Genomic DNA, 22,678 nt, shown 5'->3' on the forward strand with positions numbered 1-22,678 from the left:
CATTTGGAGGTGGCGGAAATGACGGCGGATGATACGCTGTACATGGAGGTTGGTGGGGTGGTAGGTGAGGACCAGTGGGGTTCTGTCCTGGTGGCGGTTGGAGGGGCGGGGCTCAAGGGCAGTGGAGCGGGAACTGGAAGAGATGCGGTGGAGGGCATCGTCGACCACGTCTGGCGGGAAATTGCGGTCCTTGAAGAAGGAGGCCATCTGGGTTGTACGGTTTTGGAACTGGTCCTCCTGGGAGCAGATGCAGCGGAGACGAAGGAATTGGGAAATTGGGATGGCGTTTTTACAGGGGGCAGGGTGGGAGGAGGTGTAGTCTAGGTAGCTGTGGGAGTCGGTCAGTTTATAGTAAATGTCCATGTCGATTTGGTATAGTAAATGTCCGTGTCGATTCGGTATACAATGTGCCTACCATTATGAGGAGTAACTGTATTAAGTTAGTTAAATCATTTTATGTTTCTGACTAACTGATAGCAACATGCAACTTCGAATTTTTTTATGCATCTCAAAATTGTCTTCGAAATAGCATTCTATGAAATATTAGCAGATATAATCCTAATTCCCACTGTCATTTCAAAAGATAACTGCCAAAGTACTAAAGTCGTAACACATTGGCTCAACATTAGATTACAAAATGGATCTCAAGCACTCATTTCCTGACAGCAGTATTGGTTCAGAAATTTAACTGCCGGCAGTTTCCTAATTAGTCACTTGCTGATGCTCTCTGCAAACAAAATTGAGCTACTCTCAACATTGCCAACATAACCTGAAAACTAACACTTCTAGAACTTCAGCAGTGCCATTGGGAAAGCAGGCACTGTTCCAGCAGAAGGGAAATCTCAAAGGCTCCTCAACATGGAGTTAGCCTTGGACAGGTACATAAAAGAAACTAAAAATTAATGTTGAGAGAGCAAAAGGCCCTATAGAGCAGAAGAAACACACCTTTAGGTCATTGACATGGGTGTTGATGCTGCCATTCTTGCTGAGGGCCTTCTTTTAGCTCAATGTGGTTTCAGGATCCATTGATTTTCTGTCCCACCACAAGGAAATCACCTCAATTAAGCTGGCAACCTCCCTGGTTCAATTCCAGCCTCAGGTGACTGTCTGCCTGGAGTTTGCATATTCTCCCCATGCCTGTCTGGGTTTTCTTGGGTGCTCTGGTTTCTCCTTCAGTCCAAGGATGTTCAGTTTAGGTGAATGGGCCATGCTAAATTGCCCATAGCATCCAGGATATGCGCACTATTAACCATGGGAAATGCAGGGTTACATGGATAGGGTGTGTGAGTGTGTGTGTGTGTGAGAGATGCTCTTCGAAGGATCGGTGAGGTTACGATGGGCCAATTGGATTGCTTTCTGCACCATAGGGATTCTATACAATTACAGTCTCAAGCTAATATTAAACTATTTTCTCTTTGCTTTGTTCTTCTTTTTCTCTTTCCCTCTGCCTGCACTCCATAACTGCTGCCAAACCTGCTGAGTTTTTCCTGCAATTTGGTTTTTGTTTTAGATCTTCAACATCCGCAATTTTTTTTGTTTTTTTTTTGTCGAATATGAAACAATTTGGTTACAAACAGTGCATACTTCCATCAATGTGTCATGCTTCAAGTGACCCCATTTTAGATAAACATAGAACAAAGAACAGTACAGCACCTGCACCAATTCCTAATCCTTATTTAGACTTGTTACTTATTGCCCATACACAGTTTCTATTCCTCTGTTTGGCTCCCATTCATGACCTATCAAGATATACCTTAAAAGTTGTTAACCTACCTGTTCCCACCACCTCCACTGACAGTGTATCCCAGGCACCCTCTGTGTGAAAATTTTACCCTGTACCTCTCTCCTAAACTTTCCCCTCTCATGTGAACCTGTGCCCTCTTGTAGTTGACCTTTCCAACCTGGGAAAAAGCCTCCAACTACCCACCCTATCTATCCCTCACATAATTTTGTAGACCTAATCTGGTTGCCCCTCAGCCTCCATTTTTCCAGTGAAAACAATTGGAGTTTATCCAACCTCTCCTCATATCTGAAACCCTCCAGATGAGGCAACATCCCAGTTAACCTTTTCTACAACCCTCTCTAAAGCATTCACGTCCTTCATCAGACATTTCTGATGAAGAGCTTATACTCAAAACATTGATTCTCCTGCTCCTCGGATGCTGCCTAACTGGCTGTGCTTTTCCAGCACCTCACATTATGACTCTTATCTGCAGTCCTCACTTTCTTCTACGTCCTTCTGGTAGTGTGGCGAGCAGAACTACATGCAATATTCCCATGTGGCCTAACAAAAGTTTTCTACAGCTGTAACATAACTAACAAATTTTTATATTTGATGCCCCAGCCAATGAAAGCAAGCACGTAAGTCCCTTCTGGACTGCCTTATCAGCGTTGGCACTTTCAGAGATCCGTACACCCAGATTCCTCTTGTGTCAATGCTCTTCAGGGTTCTGTGCACAGATCTTTAAAGATGCAAAATAAGTTGATAATGCTGTTAATAAAATTTGCTTGATCATTTGTTTTAGGAAGAGAAACAATTTATTGAAGTCTGAGACTTGTATACCATCTGCTCATGTCCTACGGTAAAGCGATGATATCATGAAACGGTCTCTTAAAGATATACAGCATACGGAATGTGAGACATAATACATCTGACTTGTGTCATGATGCCATGCAATTGGCTTAAAGGTAGACTAATTGTCTGGTCAAATATCTATTCAGTAACATAACCAGGGCTGTAATTTCAAACTTTACAGATGATACAAAGGTTTGAAATGCAGTGAGGTGTAAGGAAAATACTCAAATAGTTCAGAAGAAGATGGATAGACGGTGGAATGGACAGACATGTGTGAAATAAAATTTAATGCAGAAATGTTTGAAGTCATGCATCTTAGAAAGAAAATGAGAAATTCCAATATAACCTAAATGATACAATTTTAAAGACTGTGGAGAGACATACTTGAAATTCACATACATAGGTCTTTAAAGATGCAAAAAAAGTTGATAACGTTGTTAATAAAATTTGTTGGATCATTTGTTTTATAAAGAGAAGCATTGGTTGAATTATTTTGGTGCCTGATTTTCCATCAACCCCTCCCACCACCAGAATACTTATTTGCCTTTATTAGCCCAGACCTGCTTATGTGGCTCATAATTTTCTCCCAGATTATTTCTTCCAATAGCTTTCCTACCACTACATTAAATTAAATGGTCTGTGGCTGCAAGGTTAATATGCACAAAACATTATAATGTCAACCACAACTAATGTAGCAAAATAAACAATAATTTAAATTGTGACTATCAACTATCTCTTTGCCTGTTTTCTTATTCTCTCTCTTTCTGGGCTCCACATTCACCTTTCCACTCACTCCTTTCTCCACCCCGACCTACACCCCCACCACACTGTTATCAACATAAATACCAAATTTTCTGAAATGCTATCAGTTCTGACTCGGGGCGACTATACTCAAAGGATTAATTCTATTTTCTCTCCAGAGATGCTGCCAGACCTAAGTTTCTTCAGCAACATCTGTTTTCAGGTTATTTCAGATTTCCAGCATCCACTATTCTTTTTTTTTAATTCAAATTTATTTTATTATCTTCAGATCTTTCCTGCCAGCAAGTTTTTCCGTGTGTTCTTTGTCATTTGTGCAGAACTCTCTTTTACCTGCATCGTGTTTTTAATCTCTTATATTATTGATGACTTTCCTTCTCATTACCTTTTCCCCCATGATTTCAAACATTTATCATCTGTTTCTGGATGAGTCCTCATGCTAAATTTGTGACTTCTCTTGCTCTCAGTAATTCTTCCTTTTTTTAAAATGCTGCAGCTGCCTTTCTCTCAGGCACCCCACGCACAGTCCTGGTTGTAGCTCTAGCCACACACAGCAGCTTCTTAACATATTTTCCAGTATTGGTAAGAAAAATAATGTTGGGTGTACAAAGAAGACTAGTCAGACATCACAAGTGCACCAAAACATGGATACGTTCTGAACATGCACATTAATTTTCTACCATCCAAACTAATTCAAGCTCACACTAATGTAAAGCAACAATAAAAGCACAGAAAAAAGTAACCACAATCCATCTTCTCAAGCCTGTATCCAGCACGGTGGCTCAGTGGTTAGCACTTCTGCCACATAGTGCCAGGGACCTGGATTCAATTTCAGCCTCAGGTGACTGTGTGTGTGGAGTTTGCACAGTCTCTCTGTGTCTGCCCTTCGGGTGCTCCAGTTTCCTCCCACAGTCCAAAGATATGTCATTCAGGTGCATTGGCCATGGGAAATGCAAGGTTGCAGGGATAGGCAAGTAGCATGTGTATCTGAGTGGGGTGCTCTTTGAAGGGTCGTTGTGGACTCAATAAACTGAATGACTTGCTTCCACACTGTCGGGATTCTATGATTAAGTTACATAAAGGCTGTTCAACATGAAACAATAACACTCAGCAAGATCTCAGTTGTAATTTTTTTAATACTGTCTAGCCTCCTTTCCAGAGGGTGGGAGATAGTAATTTGAGATTTTCACCAGCTTATTAGTGACATTAACCTTAAATAGCCTCAATGTATTTGTCTAATTTTATGACTGCCACCTATACCACCATCTCCCCCACCAACCTGCATCTACCACATGTAATAGTACTGCAGTCTAGAATTGTTGACTTAAATTGCTTTGACACAAGTGTAACTGGGGTTATTTCTGCCTGCCAGTTCCCAAAACATTGGTTGGCTGCAATCCCAATACAAATCTGGCAGAATCATAATGGTCAGTATTGAAGACAACTAGGGCCTCCGTGGGTGACAGTCTTGGTTAACATTGTGTTTGTCACCAGGTTCACTTTACACTTACTTTGGGAGCAGACAACACAAAAATGCAATTGACATAAATAACAAGGAAGCCTGAGATCATGCCAAAAAAAGAATAGTGCTGATACATATCAATTTGTGAGGAATGGAAATGCAGGTTTGTGCAGTAGACTCGGGATCAGAATAAAATCATCTGACAGTTTCCACATCATTAGAAAACACAGAAAAGGTGAATATGTTTTACGTGAATAATTCTGATGTAAACATCATAAAATATGTTTGAACAATCCCGTTGAGAATAAAAAGGCAAAGAAAAACCTAGTAGAATAGTGGGATATAAAACTATAAATTATTATTTGTCATCAAACAAGTGACCTTACATTAAAACACATGCAGTTGATAAATTGTAAAATCTTCTGCTTGCAGAATATATTGTACTAATAACAAAAAAAAATAAGTTGCTTCATTATTCTTCAAACTTGGATAATAGGAGATTGGCATACAGTCTTTTAATCCATTTTCATGTATTTTTTATTCACTCATGTGATGCCACCTATGACAATATTTGTTGCTCTTCCTAATTGCACAGTTAAGATGGAAGTTAAAAGTCAACTATATTACTGTGGTGCTGGAGTCACATGTAGGCCTGACCAGGTAACGTTGGCAGTTTTCTTCCTTGAAGGACATTAGCAAACCAGATGTTTTCCCTTTCCTTGACAATTGTCATCATTTAACTCTTAATTCAAATTAGTGAATTCAAATTCCACCATCTGCTGTAGTAAGATTCAAACTCAGGTTCCATGAACATTACCTTGGTCTCTGGATTAACAGTCCAGTGATAATAGTGCGAGACCATCTTCTACCCTGGTGACAGATTATGACAGCATTTGAATTTAAATTGTAAATAACATAGGGCTGTATTTTGAGACCACATTGTGGGGTGGTTCCTTGACACAATCCCACCCCAGTTGTTTTCCAGAAAGTGGGAAGGAGGGGAGCAACATGCAAATTTGCCAAATACAGTGAGTAGTTAATTAGGTGAATTAAGGGCCACTTAAATTGAATTGAAGGTGATGAACTGGGATATTCAAATCAGTGTGCAGGTTTTGAAAGGGCTTCTCTAGTGCAGTGGTCATATCCCTACCCTTCCAAAAGATCTGATTTCAAGTCTCGTCTACCCCAGAGATGTGTTAGAGCATGTCTGAACAGGCTGATTATAATTACTCAAGATAAGCCAGAGACAGCAGAGGCCAGCTTAGCTGCTGAGGGAGGATCTCCTGGCACAGAAATTGGGGTTTGCAGGACTCCAGAAGATGCATTTCCCTGGTCAATGTGATACATTTGGAGAGCATATAAAAGACATTGTGTAGCAGTTGGAAATCAAAGCCTAACTAATACTGGTGTGAATGCATAAACACAAAAGGGTCACAGAAGAGGACAATTACAGTCCTCCCTCCTTATTGAATGTGTTAAACAACATTCAATATTTAATATGATGTATGTTTATTTCTTGTATTTTATTTATTTATAAATCAAATTGCACCACTCATTCCCCATTCCGAAGAGCATTTGCTTTTTCCTGACTCAGATTTTCAGAGTTTGGGTAATGACATTGACCACAAATGATTAGATTAGGTTAGTTACAGTGTGGAAAAAGGCCCTTCAACCCAACAAGTCCACACCGACCCGCCGAAGCGCAAACCACCCAGAACCCATTCCCCTACATTTACCCCTTCACCTAACACCATGGGCAATTTAGCATGGCCAATCCACCTAACCTGCACATTTTTGAACTGTGGGAGGAAACCGGAGCACCCGGAGGAAACCTACACAGACACAGGGAGAATGTGCAAACTCCACACAGTCAGTTGCCTGAGGTGGGAATTGAATCCGGGTCTCTGGCGCTGTGAGGCAGCAGTGCTAACCACTGTGCCACCGTACTGCCCATGCTTGATTACCATCAGTCCAAGCTTGATTCCAAACCAAAATTTTGCCAATAATGACCTACTACATTTCATCAGTCATATCTGTCAGACCTCAACTTGGATCCAAACTGCTTTTAATAGTTGAATTAATGGTTGGTACCCTACTTAAAAACCAACTATCCAATTTATCAGGGAGGAGAAAGTGAGGACTGCAGATGCTGAAGATCAGCGTTGACAGTGTGGTGCTGATAAAGCATAGCAGGTCAGGCAGCATCTGAAGAATTTTTCCTGATGAAGGGCTTATGCCTGAAACATTGATTCTCCTTTCCTCGGATGCTGTCTGACCTGTTGTGCTTTTCCAGCACCACACTCTCAACTTCAATATCCAATTTATCAGATTCATTTGATTCTAACTAACTTGCTTTGACTTCATGAGCTTCTAAAAGTAAAACTTGATCCAAATGTGCCAACCTAACCTTTCCATGACCGGACATATTGACTAAATATACTTGTATTTCCAAGACTCTTCCTGGTAGCTACACCGACCACTTATTGTTATCTTCTTTTACGTAAACCTTCTGGTTCAACTTCAGACTCCTTTCTTTCACTCTACCCCCATATCCTGGTTCTTTAGCTATTTGGATGTTAGTTGTTCTACTGTTTTAAATATGGTTTCAGTCTTGAAAACTTTATTCGAGGCTGTCTTCTAAGAGACAATTTAAGTGGTGTTCTTCTAAACGTACTGAAACATAAAACAAAAACAAAAATCACTAGTTTTTGATTCAATGACTTCAGACATTCGTGTCAATTTCCATCTAATATTTGATTCACAACAGGATGTTTAACAATGCATACTGAGCACTCTGCTGCTTCATTTGTAGTAGGATGTTACAGCTGTGATATCTGATTTATTCACATCGAAATTGGAAAACTCTTCAGAACCAAACTGAGCTCAGTAAACTGACTCAATTCTTCTGAGAATTCATAAGCAGCAATCAAGCTACACAACGTGTCTCCGGTTTTTCTAATTTCTGCTTGATTCATCGGGAACCCATCAAACTGTTTGGAACTTCTATCTATTACACCTTTTATCCTTAAAATCCATGGGAAGCCTCCACCACATTCTATCTTGTAATTTTCATTGTTGCAAATGGTAGCTCCTTTTCCATAGCTTGATTACTCTTCAGTGTTTCTTCAGTGTTCTTATCTAACCCTGGCCAGAAAGAAAAGCTTAATTTTTGTTTGTTTTTGTAATAGACTTTTTGTCAATCTCTTCTCTAAGTGAAGGTCAAAGCTGCAGCCTATAACTTTCAGGTATTGTGACTCTGGACCCCAAGTAACACAACCTTTTTCAACTGAGAACTCGTTTTATGCATAGAAATGATTGAATTTCCAAATCCAGTATGTGTTAGCCATCCATATAAAATCAGCCAAGTCTGCAGCACATAAAAAAGCCCTTTGGCTATTTAAGTTTGCATCAGTCAAAAACGACCATTTCACTATTGTAATCACATAGTCCAAAGCGCATGACACATTACCTAATATATCTTGGCGTGATATCTCAGTTTCTGCTTTTACCTCTCTTACAGACCAAGAGTTTCAGGTTCCCACCACACTCTGGATGAAAAAATGTTTCCCCACATCTCCTCTAAACCTCCTGCAACTTACCTTAAATTTGTGCACCCTGATCATTGATCCATCCACAAAGTAGAAATGTTCCTTCCTGTTAATCCTATCTATGCCATCATAACTATAGGCATATCAATCATGAGCCCACCCCTACCCAGGCCACTTTGCTCCAAGGAAAACAATCCCAGGCTATCCCAACCCTCTTCATAACAAAATCTCTCCAGACCAGGTAACATTCCAGTAAATCTCCTCTGGATCCTCTCTAGTGCAATCACATCCTTCCTATAACGTGGATTCCAAAACTGCACATAGTACTCTCACCACAGCCAAATCAGTATTTTATACAGTTCCAATATAATCTCCCTGCTCTTAACCTCTATGTCACGGCTAATAAAGACAAGGATGCTTTCTTGACCACTTTATCTACCTGTCCTGCTACTTATGGGGCATGCATATCAAGGTCCCTGTGATCCTCAGTATTTAACAGGGTTCTATCATTCATCATGTATTCATTTGCCTTGTTTGTCCTGCCCAAGTGCATCACCTCACACTAATCCGAACTGAATTCCATTTACCACGAGCAGCCATTGAGCAGCCCATGCTTACCTTCCAGTAATCTAATTTGTGATCTAATTGTAAACCCTTACCAATGCGAAGTTCATACACATTGTTCTACAAAGATCATATGCTGTGATTGGCAACTTATCTACATGTGAAAAGAAAAATAGACTTTCCCTGTTGGGCTGTAAATTTGATAAGGATGGTAATTCTGTACTTAATGTTGTCCTTATAAGCAGGCTAAATCAAAATCCACCTTAGAAACTAAGATGAATACTGGGAACTTTCAATTCAAAATAATTGTCAGTAGAATATGATCAGTTTCAATTGTGAAACTATTGCATAGGACCCATCCTTAGACTGCTTATTTGGAGCTGAAATAAATATTTAATCCAAATGACACATTAAACTTTGGATTTCTTGTAAATTTGATTAATGATCATTTCAAAAAATTGGGAGCTGAATATTGACCTTATAGCAACCTACAAATCTCAACTATGCATGTGTAATAGGCAAAAGTAAGGACTGTAGATGCTTGAAACCAGAGTTTAGATCAGCGTGGTGCTAGAAAAGCACAGCAGGTCAGGCAGCATCTGAGGAGCAGGAAAATCGACATTTCAGGCAAAAGCCCTTCATCAGGATTAGAGGCAGAAAGCCTCCAGGGTGGAAAGATAAACACCCTATGCAGGTGTAATAGTCAAAGATGACTTAAATTGATTATCTTACTTAAGTTACAAATAGATATCTGCCAAATCCAACTTTAAAAAATATGACCGCTTGTCAGTATTGCCAACAGATCCTCTACATTTGAACATTTCCTTAAACCAGCATCTGAATTCAGTACTGCCACCATGGGAGTAGCTAGTGTTCTACAGTAGGCAGTGTTCAACTTTTATGATCATATTCTCTACTTCAAGTCTTTTCAGCTCTTTCTCTATTTTCTCACTTGGGACATAGGCCACTGGATTAGGTTTGCAGCAAACTGGCCTGAACATGAATGCAAAACCGTGAATTGGATTATTAGTTTCACAAAGTACCCAAAGGACGATAAGGTTGTCTTGCATTGTGAGTTTTGCTTCTATGCAAAAAAGCATTTTTAAATTTAACTGCTTCTTTTTAACTCATTCATTCCAAGGCTGGTTTTTCATTCTTTACTACAATAATCAGTAAAACAATTTTTCATTTTTATCAATGATGGACACGAATATCCCAATATCTGATTGTATTCATGTGAAAAGTTTCTGTGAAATCCATCTCTTATCAGTTTAGTACTTCAAGTTTTATGACTGCAGTACTCACCTGTAGTTAACATATTATTTTCATGCCCAGGTATGATGGTGCCATGTTTTTTTTCCAGGTTTTTGTTTGTTTAATTAAACAATGGTTTATACATTTTTGTTCTATCGTGAGTACTATTCTATTAATTTAATTAGCTGGATGTGTGTGTCATCTCCATATCCCTTTCCAGGTAAATCCTAATTTCAAAGCTAACTTTTATGGCTTTTTCTGTTAATTGAGATGGATTCCCTTGTTCCGTATGAACCTGTATCTGAATTTTTTTATTACCTATCTGTGTGCTAACTAATTAGCTTTCCTTATATCTCTATCCTAACCAGATATTTTTACATCATGCCTACTGGAGCTCTTGCTAATATATCTTAGACAATGTTGGCTTGCAAATTTCCATTGGACATTTTGTACTTCTGATCATGTGAATCTTATTATGGTTTTTATAACAACTGTATGTGGTTACTGCCATTTTCTTCCATCACCTTTCTGTTTATCCTCTTCTGACATGTCTTGATGAAATGGCCCCCTTTCTTGCAGGTGTAGTACTCTGCGTTCACAAATCTACAATTCTGTGCCCAATGATTTCTTTAGCACCAGTAACAGGATTTTCTTATTGCCCCTTTAGATTATTCAACTACAGATAATTTAAATCAGCAGATGACTAGCAATTCTTATCTCAAGTCATGTTCCATCATATTCATGGATGATATTGTTTGGCATACAATTTTCAAAGTTCAATTTAGCAGTGTAAACAACTTACTGAGAAGGTATTCACTTCTTAACAGCACACAAATCTATCCCGTAATCCTGTGTCTTGAAATTCCCCAAAATATACAATGGATGGACAGCTTTCTCAAAGCCATGATAAAATCTCTATTATCCTTAGCAGGCAACTCATTTTTTCCTCCAAACTGGTAGTTTTCTATAATCTCCAAAGTTCTGGCACTGTGCTGTTGTTCAAATTTACTTAAAATGTCTGACAATGACATCTCCTGGAAAGGGTGTTCAAATTCTTGAGTGTTTCACACCTTCTGGAACTGCTTCATTCAGCAATATCACAAATTTCCATTACATCACTGCATGATTAATAGCCAAAATATTAGGAAAACTGGAATATTATTTGCAATGAAAAATATCTTGAGCTATTGTACATATGTACCAAAAGACTATTAATCTGGATTATACTCTCAGTCTCCCAATAATACTTGTTGATGGAAGATATTTACTCATAGAATCATAGAAACCCCATAGCATGGAATCAGGCCTTTTGCCCAATTGAGTACACACCAACCCTCCAAAGAAATTGCCTCTCAGACTCACCTCCTACTCTGTCCCTGTAACCCTGCAATTAGCATGACTAACCCACCTGGACCGCACATCCCTGGACACTATGGCAATTTTGCATGCCAGTCCACCTAACCTGGCCTGTGGGAGGAAACTTGAGCACCTGGAGGAAACCCATGCAGACACGGACAGAATGTCTAAATTCCACACAGACAGTAGCTCACTTTCACAAAGACTGGAGTTGTAAAACACTCAGCAAAACAAAGAGAATGTACACAATGTAGGAGCAAATTACTGCAGATGCTGGAATCTGTACTGAAAACAACAAATGCTGGAGATCACAGCTGGTCAGACAAAGGTAATGTTTCGAGTCTAGAATTTACAACGCCTCTATAAATTTGTAGGAAGCTTCTCCAACCTAAATTTATTTGGGTAGGTCATCCATACTTCTATCTCAAATTCAGGACAAATTAATGGCACAGAGCACAGTGACTTGAAATGCCAATCAAAACTGGGGAGAGCTATTGCATTCTTCCCTCAATGAATGCATTGCACAATGTTCAAAATTACATACAACCTAGATACATTTCTTGTGTTTCATTTATTTACAAAATGAATTTAACTTCTAGGTTCCTATGCCTGAGAAGATAGCTCTTTCCTTGATTTCAGATCTCAAGGAAGGACCTTAACTAATTCTGACCTCAGTATGAGAGTTTTCTTGAACAAGGATTGATTTAACCTTCTCAATTTTCTAATTTATTAGACAGAGGCCAATACAGATTTCCCTTTATAGGGGATTTCCCCACATGAGTGGTGACCTGTCTGCAAAAGCAACTTTTAATTGAGAATTTGTAAAAGGTAACAGGGAAAGGAATGTCCTTTCTGGGATTCCAAATCTCCTGGATGTGTCTATACATCCTGCTTGTCCTTTCAAACTGTAAAGGCTCAGATTAGTCCTTGAATTTTAGGGACCTGCCTTATGTTCTTGCCTAGACCGTGACACCGTCTCCTGCCCATAAATGAGTACTTTACCGAAAACCAGACAAAGGGATAGTTTCCCATATAGTGCAGGATTCTGATCACAACTTGAGTCCAACTGTGAGAGTCAAAAGCATACAGGGAATATTCAGCCAACATAGTATTTAAAGAAACATAAATAAGTACTAAATAAAAAGATATCTGATCAATAATCACTCAAACTCACTATAAACAGAATCTACTGCCAGTATTGGGACCCCTGAGCAATTGTTGAGAATTGGTGAGACCTCTGCGTCACCAATAGTACTTGACAACTGACAGGTGACAAGCCAGCAATTGGCTTTTCACCAGGTTATAATGTCAGGGCAGAGGTCCCAACTACCTCAAATTGGATGGTAGACCTTTCGATTGTTAACTTGAACCATGGAGATTTTGTCTGCTGGAACACCTATGTTTCAAGTTCCAGGATACAGAGCACAGGTGAATGATTTCATGTGGCTGTTTGCAGACAGAATATGTGTATAACGGAATCAGCAGCATGTGTGGGGCTGTCAATTGGTCTCCTTTCTTAATGTCTGATATTTTTATACCTTTGAATATTGGAGTCATCAAGCAAGCAAGCATGTTATGTTTTGCTTGTTGTGCGTGGTGCATAGTAAGACCTGTTCCATCACAGTCTTAATAAAGCAGTGATGGGATGAGTGGGCATTAATTTCCAACTTAAAGTCATCAATTGGTTATTGAAGAGAAATGACATTCCTTGGCTCCAGCATGGACTTAGCTGGGATTGAGGCATGAAGGCAGCAAGTTCCCAACCAACCATCCTCCCATGTGTTTGAATACCTCACCTCTGCACCAAACTCACAAGATAGGGCACATGTTTCCAGCCTCTGTTCCTTTGCATAATGAGCACTGGTTTACTTTGATAGTCCTATTAAGGGAGTATTTGTTGTTTAAAATGAATAATAGACAATGGGTACTCACATCACGTCCATGAATAATTGTATGTCTATTTCTTCCTTCATAATCCACCACTTCAATATAATCGAGATAAACATCTGCCCAGTAGACCAATTTGTTTACTAAATCAAGTGTGATGGCATATGGCTGTTCTATTTTATTGTCCACAATCCTGGATCTGTTTTGTCCATCCATGTCACATCTTTCAATCTTGGCAACATCCCCATAATCAGTGAAGAATAGTTTTCTGTCAAAAAAACAACAGCCATGAACGAATTATTAGCAGTTTCAAAAACACTATGTCCTCAAAATCACACAAAGTTTCATTTTTACCATGAAATTGGTTTGCACAAAGGGTTGAGTTTACATATTGCGATCAGTGTGTAACATTCAAAATCAGTTCGGCATCATGTTTATTCAACTGACTCTACAGCTCCTACTCATTGTGAAATAAGATAATGACTGTAAGACAATGTGCTCACAAGTTCAACTTCTTTAGCATTGAAAGCACAACAATTTATGTCCAATTCTTAATACTTACAACCAATTAGTAATGTAGCTGGGCAGCTATTTGAATTAAAAATGTCACGATGAACAGAATAAGGCTGCAATCCTACTTTTTGTATTTGCTTCAGGTGTCTAACAAGGTCAGTAACAAGGACTATAGTATGGAAAACCAGTTCTATGCAAAATATAATTAAAGCTTAAAATGTAAAACAAAATAAAATGTTATACTTCCGTTCATTAAAAAATATAAAAATGATTAGAATGCTTGCATTTAATGTGATTAATTGTTCTTCACATTTGATTGTAATAATGAGTTTCATTCCAACTTATTCTACACATCTATTCAAATAAAAAGTGAACTTGATGTTACTATTCAAATACTTTTAAGGAGCAAAGTTGGCATGATGTTTTCCAAAGATATAATGGTTATTTACCAGTGAAGTAGATAGATAGGACAAAGTCAAGGTCAAAGAAGTCACTCCGGGTTGCTGCATCAAAATAGTTATTTCGGCTTTAGAAAGTTAATTGAAGTGAATATTGTGCCCCAGGCAGGAAAGTGGGTCATGTTGAATGTTTCCATGTGTGAGAATCAGCCAGGGAATATTCAAAACAATATAATAAATTATGCTTCCTTTCCAAGTTTGCAACACAGAATCTGATTTACAGACTCAATATTTTCTCTCCTGTTGTGTTCCAGGATTCTTGGTGCCCATTAACTTCAATCAGATAATATTTTCACAAATGCAGCCTTACTGAGATATAAGTGATTATTACAGACTTGTTCAAAATGGTGTTTTCAATTTACCTTCACTGCACTGGGTAAAGAAAAGATACAATTTTTTCAAGCCTATTTATGATTAATTAATCATTTTAAATATTGTATCAGGAAATACAGCACACTCGGGATAAGAAAGCATCGTCGTCAATGATCTTTTGGTTAGATTGCATTTGTATTACTATGATTCCTATTGAGTAACAGTATACATCTCTATTACAGCTTCAGTAACCACCAGAGACTTTGCAGCAATAAAAGTAAATTTGTATTACGTACATGTAAAAATATAACTCATAGCAATAAGATTTAATTACAAATGCCATAAATCTCCTGACCATGAAGGCTTTTGCACCTCAGAAATGACGCACAACAAGATAAAGGGCAACATTTGATTAGCATCATTAATGTTGTCAGTAACAATATTACAAAGTGCTCTCGCATAAAATATGAGTTTTATTCAGAAGCAGGATGTACAAGCCTAATTAATCATCTAATTAACATTAATCCACTCATTTGAATGTGTACATACACACTGGAATTAATGCAGTATGTTGAAGAAGAAAGGACCATTCAGGATACAAGCTGAGAGATGCCATTTCCATCCAGGTCTGAGAATAAACCAAAATAAAGATCCAAGAAAACTGCTCCAGATCTTTGAAAACATTAACTCAATATATTTTGCTTAATTCTCTATGCTAAATTATTTGTAGCAAGTTTTGGTAAAAACATTATTTTTCTATGGGTGTGACAGTTGCATTTTGAGGTAAAGCAAGTAATACAGCATTGAAGAAACAAGCGTTGTAATTACATTTGCAATTCTCTCCTTCAGCAACATATGGATGCTGCTTTTTATTTCTTTTGAGAATTTTGAATTATTGAAAAGGTTGGTAATTGTTGCCTACGCCGAGATACTCAGAAGGTGATAGTGCAGCACTGCTTGATCCAATGGAGTCTGGGTGGTGAATGTGCTCCCAGGTTCTTTTGCATAAAGATGCCAGGATGTTGGTTCAGTGATTACACCACTATGGAATCTTGCAGTAGGTTGCACAGACTCACTGCTAAAATAAGAAGCTAACTCTAGAGTTTGCATGGTGTATGGCGTTGGTACCACAATCATAATGCAATTAAAAAAAGGCTTGAACTATGTTAAATATTCTAGCAACTTCAAAGGAATTATATATATTTAGATAGAAAGTAAACACAACATTGACAAAATTAACATCCTAACAATGAAAAATGTCAGCACTTGACAGTGCAACAAAAGTCCATTCGTCTTTTATTTTCAAAACAAAATGAGAAATTATCCTCAAATAAATGTAAACAGTATCAACACAGACAGTAGGGGGCTATTTTGAACTTGCAACCAGAGTGTAAAACTCATATTTTGGGTCAGGCAGTTATTAAAGAAGCCAATCTATTTATCTTACCATTAATTTTGTTTTAGAGTGATAGAGCACATGTGAAGCAGAATTTTATATGAGCTGAGTTTCTGGTTTGAGCTTACACTCTCCATTCTAATTTTGCAGTGCAGCATATTCACTCCCACAGTGTGGCTAAGTTTATGATTAGTATACCAATGTGCCTTACTCTTTGGCCTCATGAGAACTCATAATTCATTCTTGTCTGCACTGTACATAAATTATGGATCATTTCATACATTTGTGAAAATAAATCAATTTCTAGCAATTATCCTCCTCTTGTAGTGGGAGTACAATATTTTGGTAATTTTATGAAGTATGAAAAATCTTGCACTTCACACAGTTATTTTGCTGTCAATTGAGTTTTATGATTATGTGTGACATAAAAAAATTAAAATAGGTGAAAAGATGTGTTGACTTAGACAATTTTTACAATGTTTTTGGAGTAACAAGTGCAGAGAAAAACAAGTAGAGTAATCGAGTTCCTTTATTTTAATAGACATGAATATCATGGGTTAATTGCAGCCTCAACGAGCATTGAAGTAAAAACTTGTCCTGAGATCCACACATCAGCACTGAAGGAAGTCTTGGCAGCCCAATATGGATGGCACACTTGCACCATGTGTCTAAATAAGGGACTCTGAAGGCTCAGCCGTGGAAATTCCACAGACAGCTTGCCCACCTATTTTCTAATCGACCAGTTCATAGATAGGAGGCATCATGGACAATGAGGAAGGTAGTCAGAAATGGCAGCAGGACCTTGATCAGCTGGAGAAGTGGGCCGAGAAATAGCAAATGGAGTTTAATATATATAAGTGTCAGATCTTGTATTTTGGCAAGCCTAATAGAGGTAGAAGTTTCATGGTGAGTTGTAGGGCCTTAAGGAGTGTAGTGGAACAGAGGGACCTTGGAATTCAGCTACACAGTTCTCTGAAAGTGGAGTCACAGGTAGACAGGGCAGTGAAGAAAGCTTTTGGCACACTGGCCTTCATCAGTCAGGGCACTGAGTATAGAAATTGGGAAGTTATATTGCAGTTAAACAGGATGTTGGTGAGGCTGCACTTGGAGTATTGTGTTCAGTTTTTGTCATCTTATTATAAGGAGGGTGTTAACAAACTGGAAAGAGTGCAGAAGAAATTTTCAAGGATGTTGCTAGGACTAAAGGGTCTGAGTTATAGGAGAAGTTGGAACAAGCTAGGATTTTTTTTAGAACAAAGGAGACTGAGGGGGATCTTACAGAAGTGTATAAGATCATGAGAGGCATGGAGAGGGTGAATATGCTTAGTGTTTTTTCCTAGGGAATCTAAGACTAGAGGGCATCAGTTTAAGGTGAGAGGGGAAAAAATAAAAGGGAACCTGAGGGGCAACTTTCTTACACAGAGGGTGGTATTCACATGGAATGAGCTGTCAGCAGAAGTGGTTGAGGTGGGTACATTAACAACATTTTAAAAGCATTTGGACAAATACTTGGATAGAATATGTGCAGTGTACAGGGATATGGGGATAGTGTGGATGGACATTTTGGTTGGCATGGATCGGTTTGGGCCAAAGGGTCTGACTCCATGCTCTAGGACTCTATGTTCAGAGGTGATATTTCACACCTCTGGAGCAGATAAAACTTGAATCCAGTCTCTCAGTCTAAGGATAGGGACATTACCACTGCACAGAAAAGCCCTACAGCTAGCCTACTCTCTCAGTTTTAATCTGATCAGGTTCTGGTAGGATTTGTGGGCAGAGGGATGCTGCCACTATTCCCCCTTCTTTGATTGATTCAATTTTGTTTTGTGTGGTGGAGAACAGCAAAACATGTGTGTGAACAAGAGACTCTTGTCTCAACAAGATGCAGTTTATCACTAAGACTATTGTTAGACTTAGATATTGTTCAAGATCTAGAGTTATTCCCCTGTTTTCCCCCCACCCCAGTTCAAAGCAACATAACATCATCAGATCGGGTAGCTCTTAATGCAATCTCCAACATTAACCCATCCCAACCAATTACCTGATGCAACATCACCTGGTTTTAAAAGACCTGAAGGTAATTTCAAGGTGGGAAATAGACCCAAAAGGTCAGGTCACAATTCTAATAAAGTTCCTGTACTGATTTTGCACCACTTCACTCCACATCAAGTGCAAAACCTAACTGGCACTTTCCTTTAACTGCCTTTATGTGACTCCTTTAAGGACCATGTGGATTCAGAAATAAGAGACTAACCTTTTAACCTGCTTCAATCTTGTATTCTAATTTTAAAACGAGACCTACTCTATTGTACTGAGACAGTCATGCTTTAGGTATTTAGCTATGATCCAAAAGCTCAAGAAGATTCAGTGTTGTCCACATTGCTAAATTAGTAATGTTTAGCCATTTTACAGCATTAAAATGGGTGCAATAATGTTGAATTTCTGTCCTTGAGTTTTAGTATTTGGTCAGCATCTGGATACAGTGAGCAATACCAATAAAATAGTAGCTGGCACCTACTTAATCAACTGGATATTGCACTGAACTAAATAAATCAATATTTCCACTTATAAAACAAAAGCATTTCCGCTCGCTATAACATAAAATATATCCTAGTTAAACTTTCATTACTCCACATCTTAAAAAGTAGGTTCAGGAGTACATATTAAGACACTAAGTTCCTGAAACAAATGGGATCAATTTTGAAGTTGTATGATGTTGGATGAATAATAAATGCAATTCCATCATTCATGGGATTACATCAATCATGCTTGTCCTAAGTAACTGTAAGGAAACCTAATTTTACATTTCAGCTAATAGATCAGGGACTAATCATGAAGGCAAAGGTCACTCATCAACACATAAGCACTTGCTCTCGTCAGTCAGCTATCCCTCACCTGATGAAAATTTATGCTCTTGAAAGCACTAACAGCAGGTACAATCAATCACTCAAATAAAACTCTGCTGTGTTTTAGATCAAAAGTTGAACAAAGCAGCAAGTGAGGAATTCACATGGCTGCTTCATCAGAGACTAAATTCTCAATCTAAGCTGTGTCCTGTTAATATTTTCAATGTGGTCACTTAATAGTAGCTAGAAACAAGACCTTTGACCAATGATTGCATTCCTCAGCAATGCTGAAGTAGCCCAGACAATTAACCACATGAAACTAGAAGAACATAAGATGTAGGAGCAGAATTAGGCTTTTCGACCCATCAAAACTGCTCTCCCATTCGAACATGGCTGATATGTTTCTCAACCCAATTCTTCTGACATCTCTCTGTAATCTTTGATCCCCTTACTAATCAAGAAAACTATCTACCTCTCTTTTAAAGACACTCAGTGACTTGGCCTCCACAGCCTTCTGTGGCATTGAGTTCCGCAGATACACCACCCTCCACCTGAAGTAATAACTCCTCATCTTAATTCTAAACAGTTGTCCCTTCACTCTGAAGCTGTGCCCTTGAGTCATAGTCACTCCTACTAGGGGGAACATCTTCTCCACCTCTACCCTATTCAGGTCTTTGTAAGCTTTGATGAGATTCCCATTCATCCTTCTAAATTCCATCAAGTATAGACCCAGAGTGCTCAACTGCTCTCAATATGACAAGCCCTTCATTATTGGGATCATTCTGGCAAACCACCTATGGACGTTCTCTAACGCCAACACATCATTACTTGGGGTAGGGTGCCCAAAACTGCTCACATTATTCTAAATGCGGTCTGACCAGAGCCTTCTGCAACCCGTCAGCATATCTCTGCTCTTGTATTTTAGCCCTCTTGAAATGAATGCTAGCATTGCATTTGCTTCCCTAACTGCCAACTGAAACTGCATATTAACCTTAAGAGAATCCTGAACAGGGACACCTAAGTCCCTTTGTGTTTCAGATTTCCAAAACTTTTCTGCATTTAGAAAATTATGAACACCTCTATTCTTCCTGCCAAAGTGCTTAATATCACATTTTCCCATGTTGCATTCAATATACCACTTATTTGCCCATTCTTTTAGAATGGCCAAGTCCTTCTGCAGCCTTTCCACTTCCTCAGCATTATTTGTCCCACAACCTAACTATGTGCTATGTGTAAACATAGCAACAATACCCTCAGTTCCTTTGTCCACATTGTTAATGTATAATATAAATAGTTATGTGGAACTCTGCTAATCAGTGGCAACCATCCTGAAATAAAAACCATTTTATCCCCACTCTCTGCCTTCTGCCAGTCAACCAATCATCTATCCATGCCCCTATCTTACCCCTAATACCATTGACACCATTAGCAGTCTCCTGTGCAACACTTGTCAAAGACCTTTTGAAAATCCAAGTAAATCACTGTCCATTGGCTCTCCATTGTCTAACTTGCTCAATATGTCCTCAAAGAATTCCAGCAGACTTGTGAGGCATGACCTCCTCTTGACAAAGTCATGCTGACTTCACACTATTTTACCATTCACTTCCAAATACTCTGCAATCTCACCCTTAATAATGGAATCAAAAATCTTATCAGCAGTTGAGGTCAGTACACCATCTTATAATTTCCCATCATTTACCTCTCTCTCTTCTTAAATAGGGGTCATACTGTTGCTATTTTCCAGCCCTTGAGAACCCTCCCTGAATCCAATAATTCCCAAAAAATTGGCAACAATGCTTCTACAATCTCCTCAGCCTTCTCCTTCAAAATCCTGTGGTGTAGTCCATCTGTTCCAGGTGATTAATCCACTGTTGGACCTTTCAGTTTCCCCAGCACCTTCTCTTCAGTAATGGCCGTGTCACTTAGCTCTGTCCCTCTTGAATTTCTACTATGCTACTGGTGTCTTCCACACAGAGGACTAAAGCAAAGTACCCAGTCAGTTCCTCCACCATTTCTTAGGACCTTATTTATATTTCTCCAGCCATATTTTCCAATGACCCAATGTTCACTCTTGTCTTTCTTTTACTTTATATATATATATATCCTGGAGCATCAGAGGCTGAGGGATAACCTTATAGAGGTTTACAAAATTATGAGGGGCACGGATAGGGTAAATAGACAAAGTCTTTTTGTTGCGATCGGAGAGTCCAGAACTAGATGGCATAGGTTTAGGGTGAGAGGGGAAAAATATAAAAGAGACCTATGGTGCAACTTTTTCACACAAAGGGTAGTACGTGTATGGAATGAGCTGCCAGAGGAAGTGGTGGAGGCTGGTACAATTGCAACATTTAAGAGGCATTTGAATGGGTATATGAATAGGAAGGGTTTGGAGGGATATGGGCCGGGTGCTGGCAGGTGGGACTAGATTGGGTTGGGATAACTGGTCGGCATGGATGGGTTGGACCGAAGGGTCTGTTTCCATGCTGTACATCTCTATGACTCCATGACTCTAAAAATAACTCTTGCAATCAGCTTTTGTATGATGAGCTGGCTTACCCTTGTTTTTCAACTTCTACCCCGAGTGTTCTTTCACTTGTCCTCTGCTGGTTTTTAGAGGTTCTGGTTTCCCAATAATCTTTACCACATTGTATGCTTTTTCCTTTGCTTTTGTGCATTCTCTGACTTCCCTTGTCAGCATTGCTTGCCTCATCCTCTTCTTATTATATTTCTTCTTCCTTGGAGTGAATTTATTCTGTGTCTTCCAAATTACAGGCAGAAACTCCTGCCATTGTTGCTTCATGTCTTCCCCGTTAGGCTCCCCGTCCAATTAATGCTGGCTTACTCCTCCCCCATGTCTTTGTTGTTAGCCTTACTTTATTCAGTTGTAATACCATTACATCTAATTTTAGCTTCGTTGTCTCAAACTGCAGGGTGAATTCCACTATGTTATCATCCCTACTCTGCACTGTTCCACTACCTGAACAGCAATCAGTTCTAACAATGGGCTGTTGTTTGGCATTACCATCAGGCACATTTGGCGTAACCAGTTGTCCCTAATTAGACAGCAAACATAAATGTCGCTTGTTCACCCTGTACGATTGTGTAAGCAGGCGGATTGCTGACAAGGGTGGGTTTTTGACTCAGAAATGACCCTGAAGATATCAGGACCAAGAGGAAATGCTGAGGAAACTCAGCAGGTCTGGTAGCATCAGTGAAAGCTTAAGCAGAGTTAATGGTTTGAGTCCAGAGAACCTTTCTTATAACTGCTGGGAAACAATAATAATTATGCTGATGATTAGAGGTAGGTGCGCCCTAACTCGAATAGATGGGGATGATGCCCAGAGACAGAGAAAGAGAGAAAACAAATGGAGAAACAGATGGATAAAAGGATTGCCGATGGTCAACTGAGGGAGAGAGAAATGTTGGATGTCTACTTACAGGAATAGAGAATAATTAGACCAAAGACCATAAGACATAGGAGCGGAAGTAAGGCCATTCGGCCCATCGAGTCCACTCCGCCATTCAATCATGGCTGATGGGCATTTCAACTCAACTTACCCGCATTCTCCCCATAGCCCTTAATTCCTTGTGACATCAAGAATTTATCAATCTCTGCCTTGAAGACATTTAGCATCCCAGCCTCCACTGCACTCCGCGGCAATGAATTCCACAGGCCCACCACTCTCTGGCTGAAGAAATGTCTCCGCATTTCTGTTCTGAATTTACCCCCTCTAATTCTAAGGCTGTG

General features: G+C 39.1%; 1 protein-coding gene across 1 annotated transcript in view; it reads right to left on the reverse strand.

Annotated features, from left to right (window-relative positions):
• The window catches only part of LOC122551725 (low-density lipoprotein receptor-related protein 1-like), a 1,892,490-nt gene that overhangs the window by 1,013,557 nt on the left and 856,255 nt on the right, over window positions 1–22,678 (reverse strand). The window contains exon 8 of the mRNA XM_043694091.1: window positions 13,451–13,673. Coding sequence (XP_043550026.1) covers window positions 13,451–13,673 — 223 coding nt within the window. The remainder of the gene's footprint in view (window positions 1–13,450; window positions 13,674–22,678) is intronic.

The sequence above is a fragment of the Chiloscyllium plagiosum genome, chromosome 7 (assembly GCF_004010195.1).
Source record: "Chiloscyllium plagiosum isolate BGI_BamShark_2017 chromosome 7, ASM401019v2, whole genome shotgun sequence".
NCBI lineage: Eukaryota > Metazoa > Chordata > Chondrichthyes > Orectolobiformes > Hemiscylliidae > Chiloscyllium > Chiloscyllium plagiosum.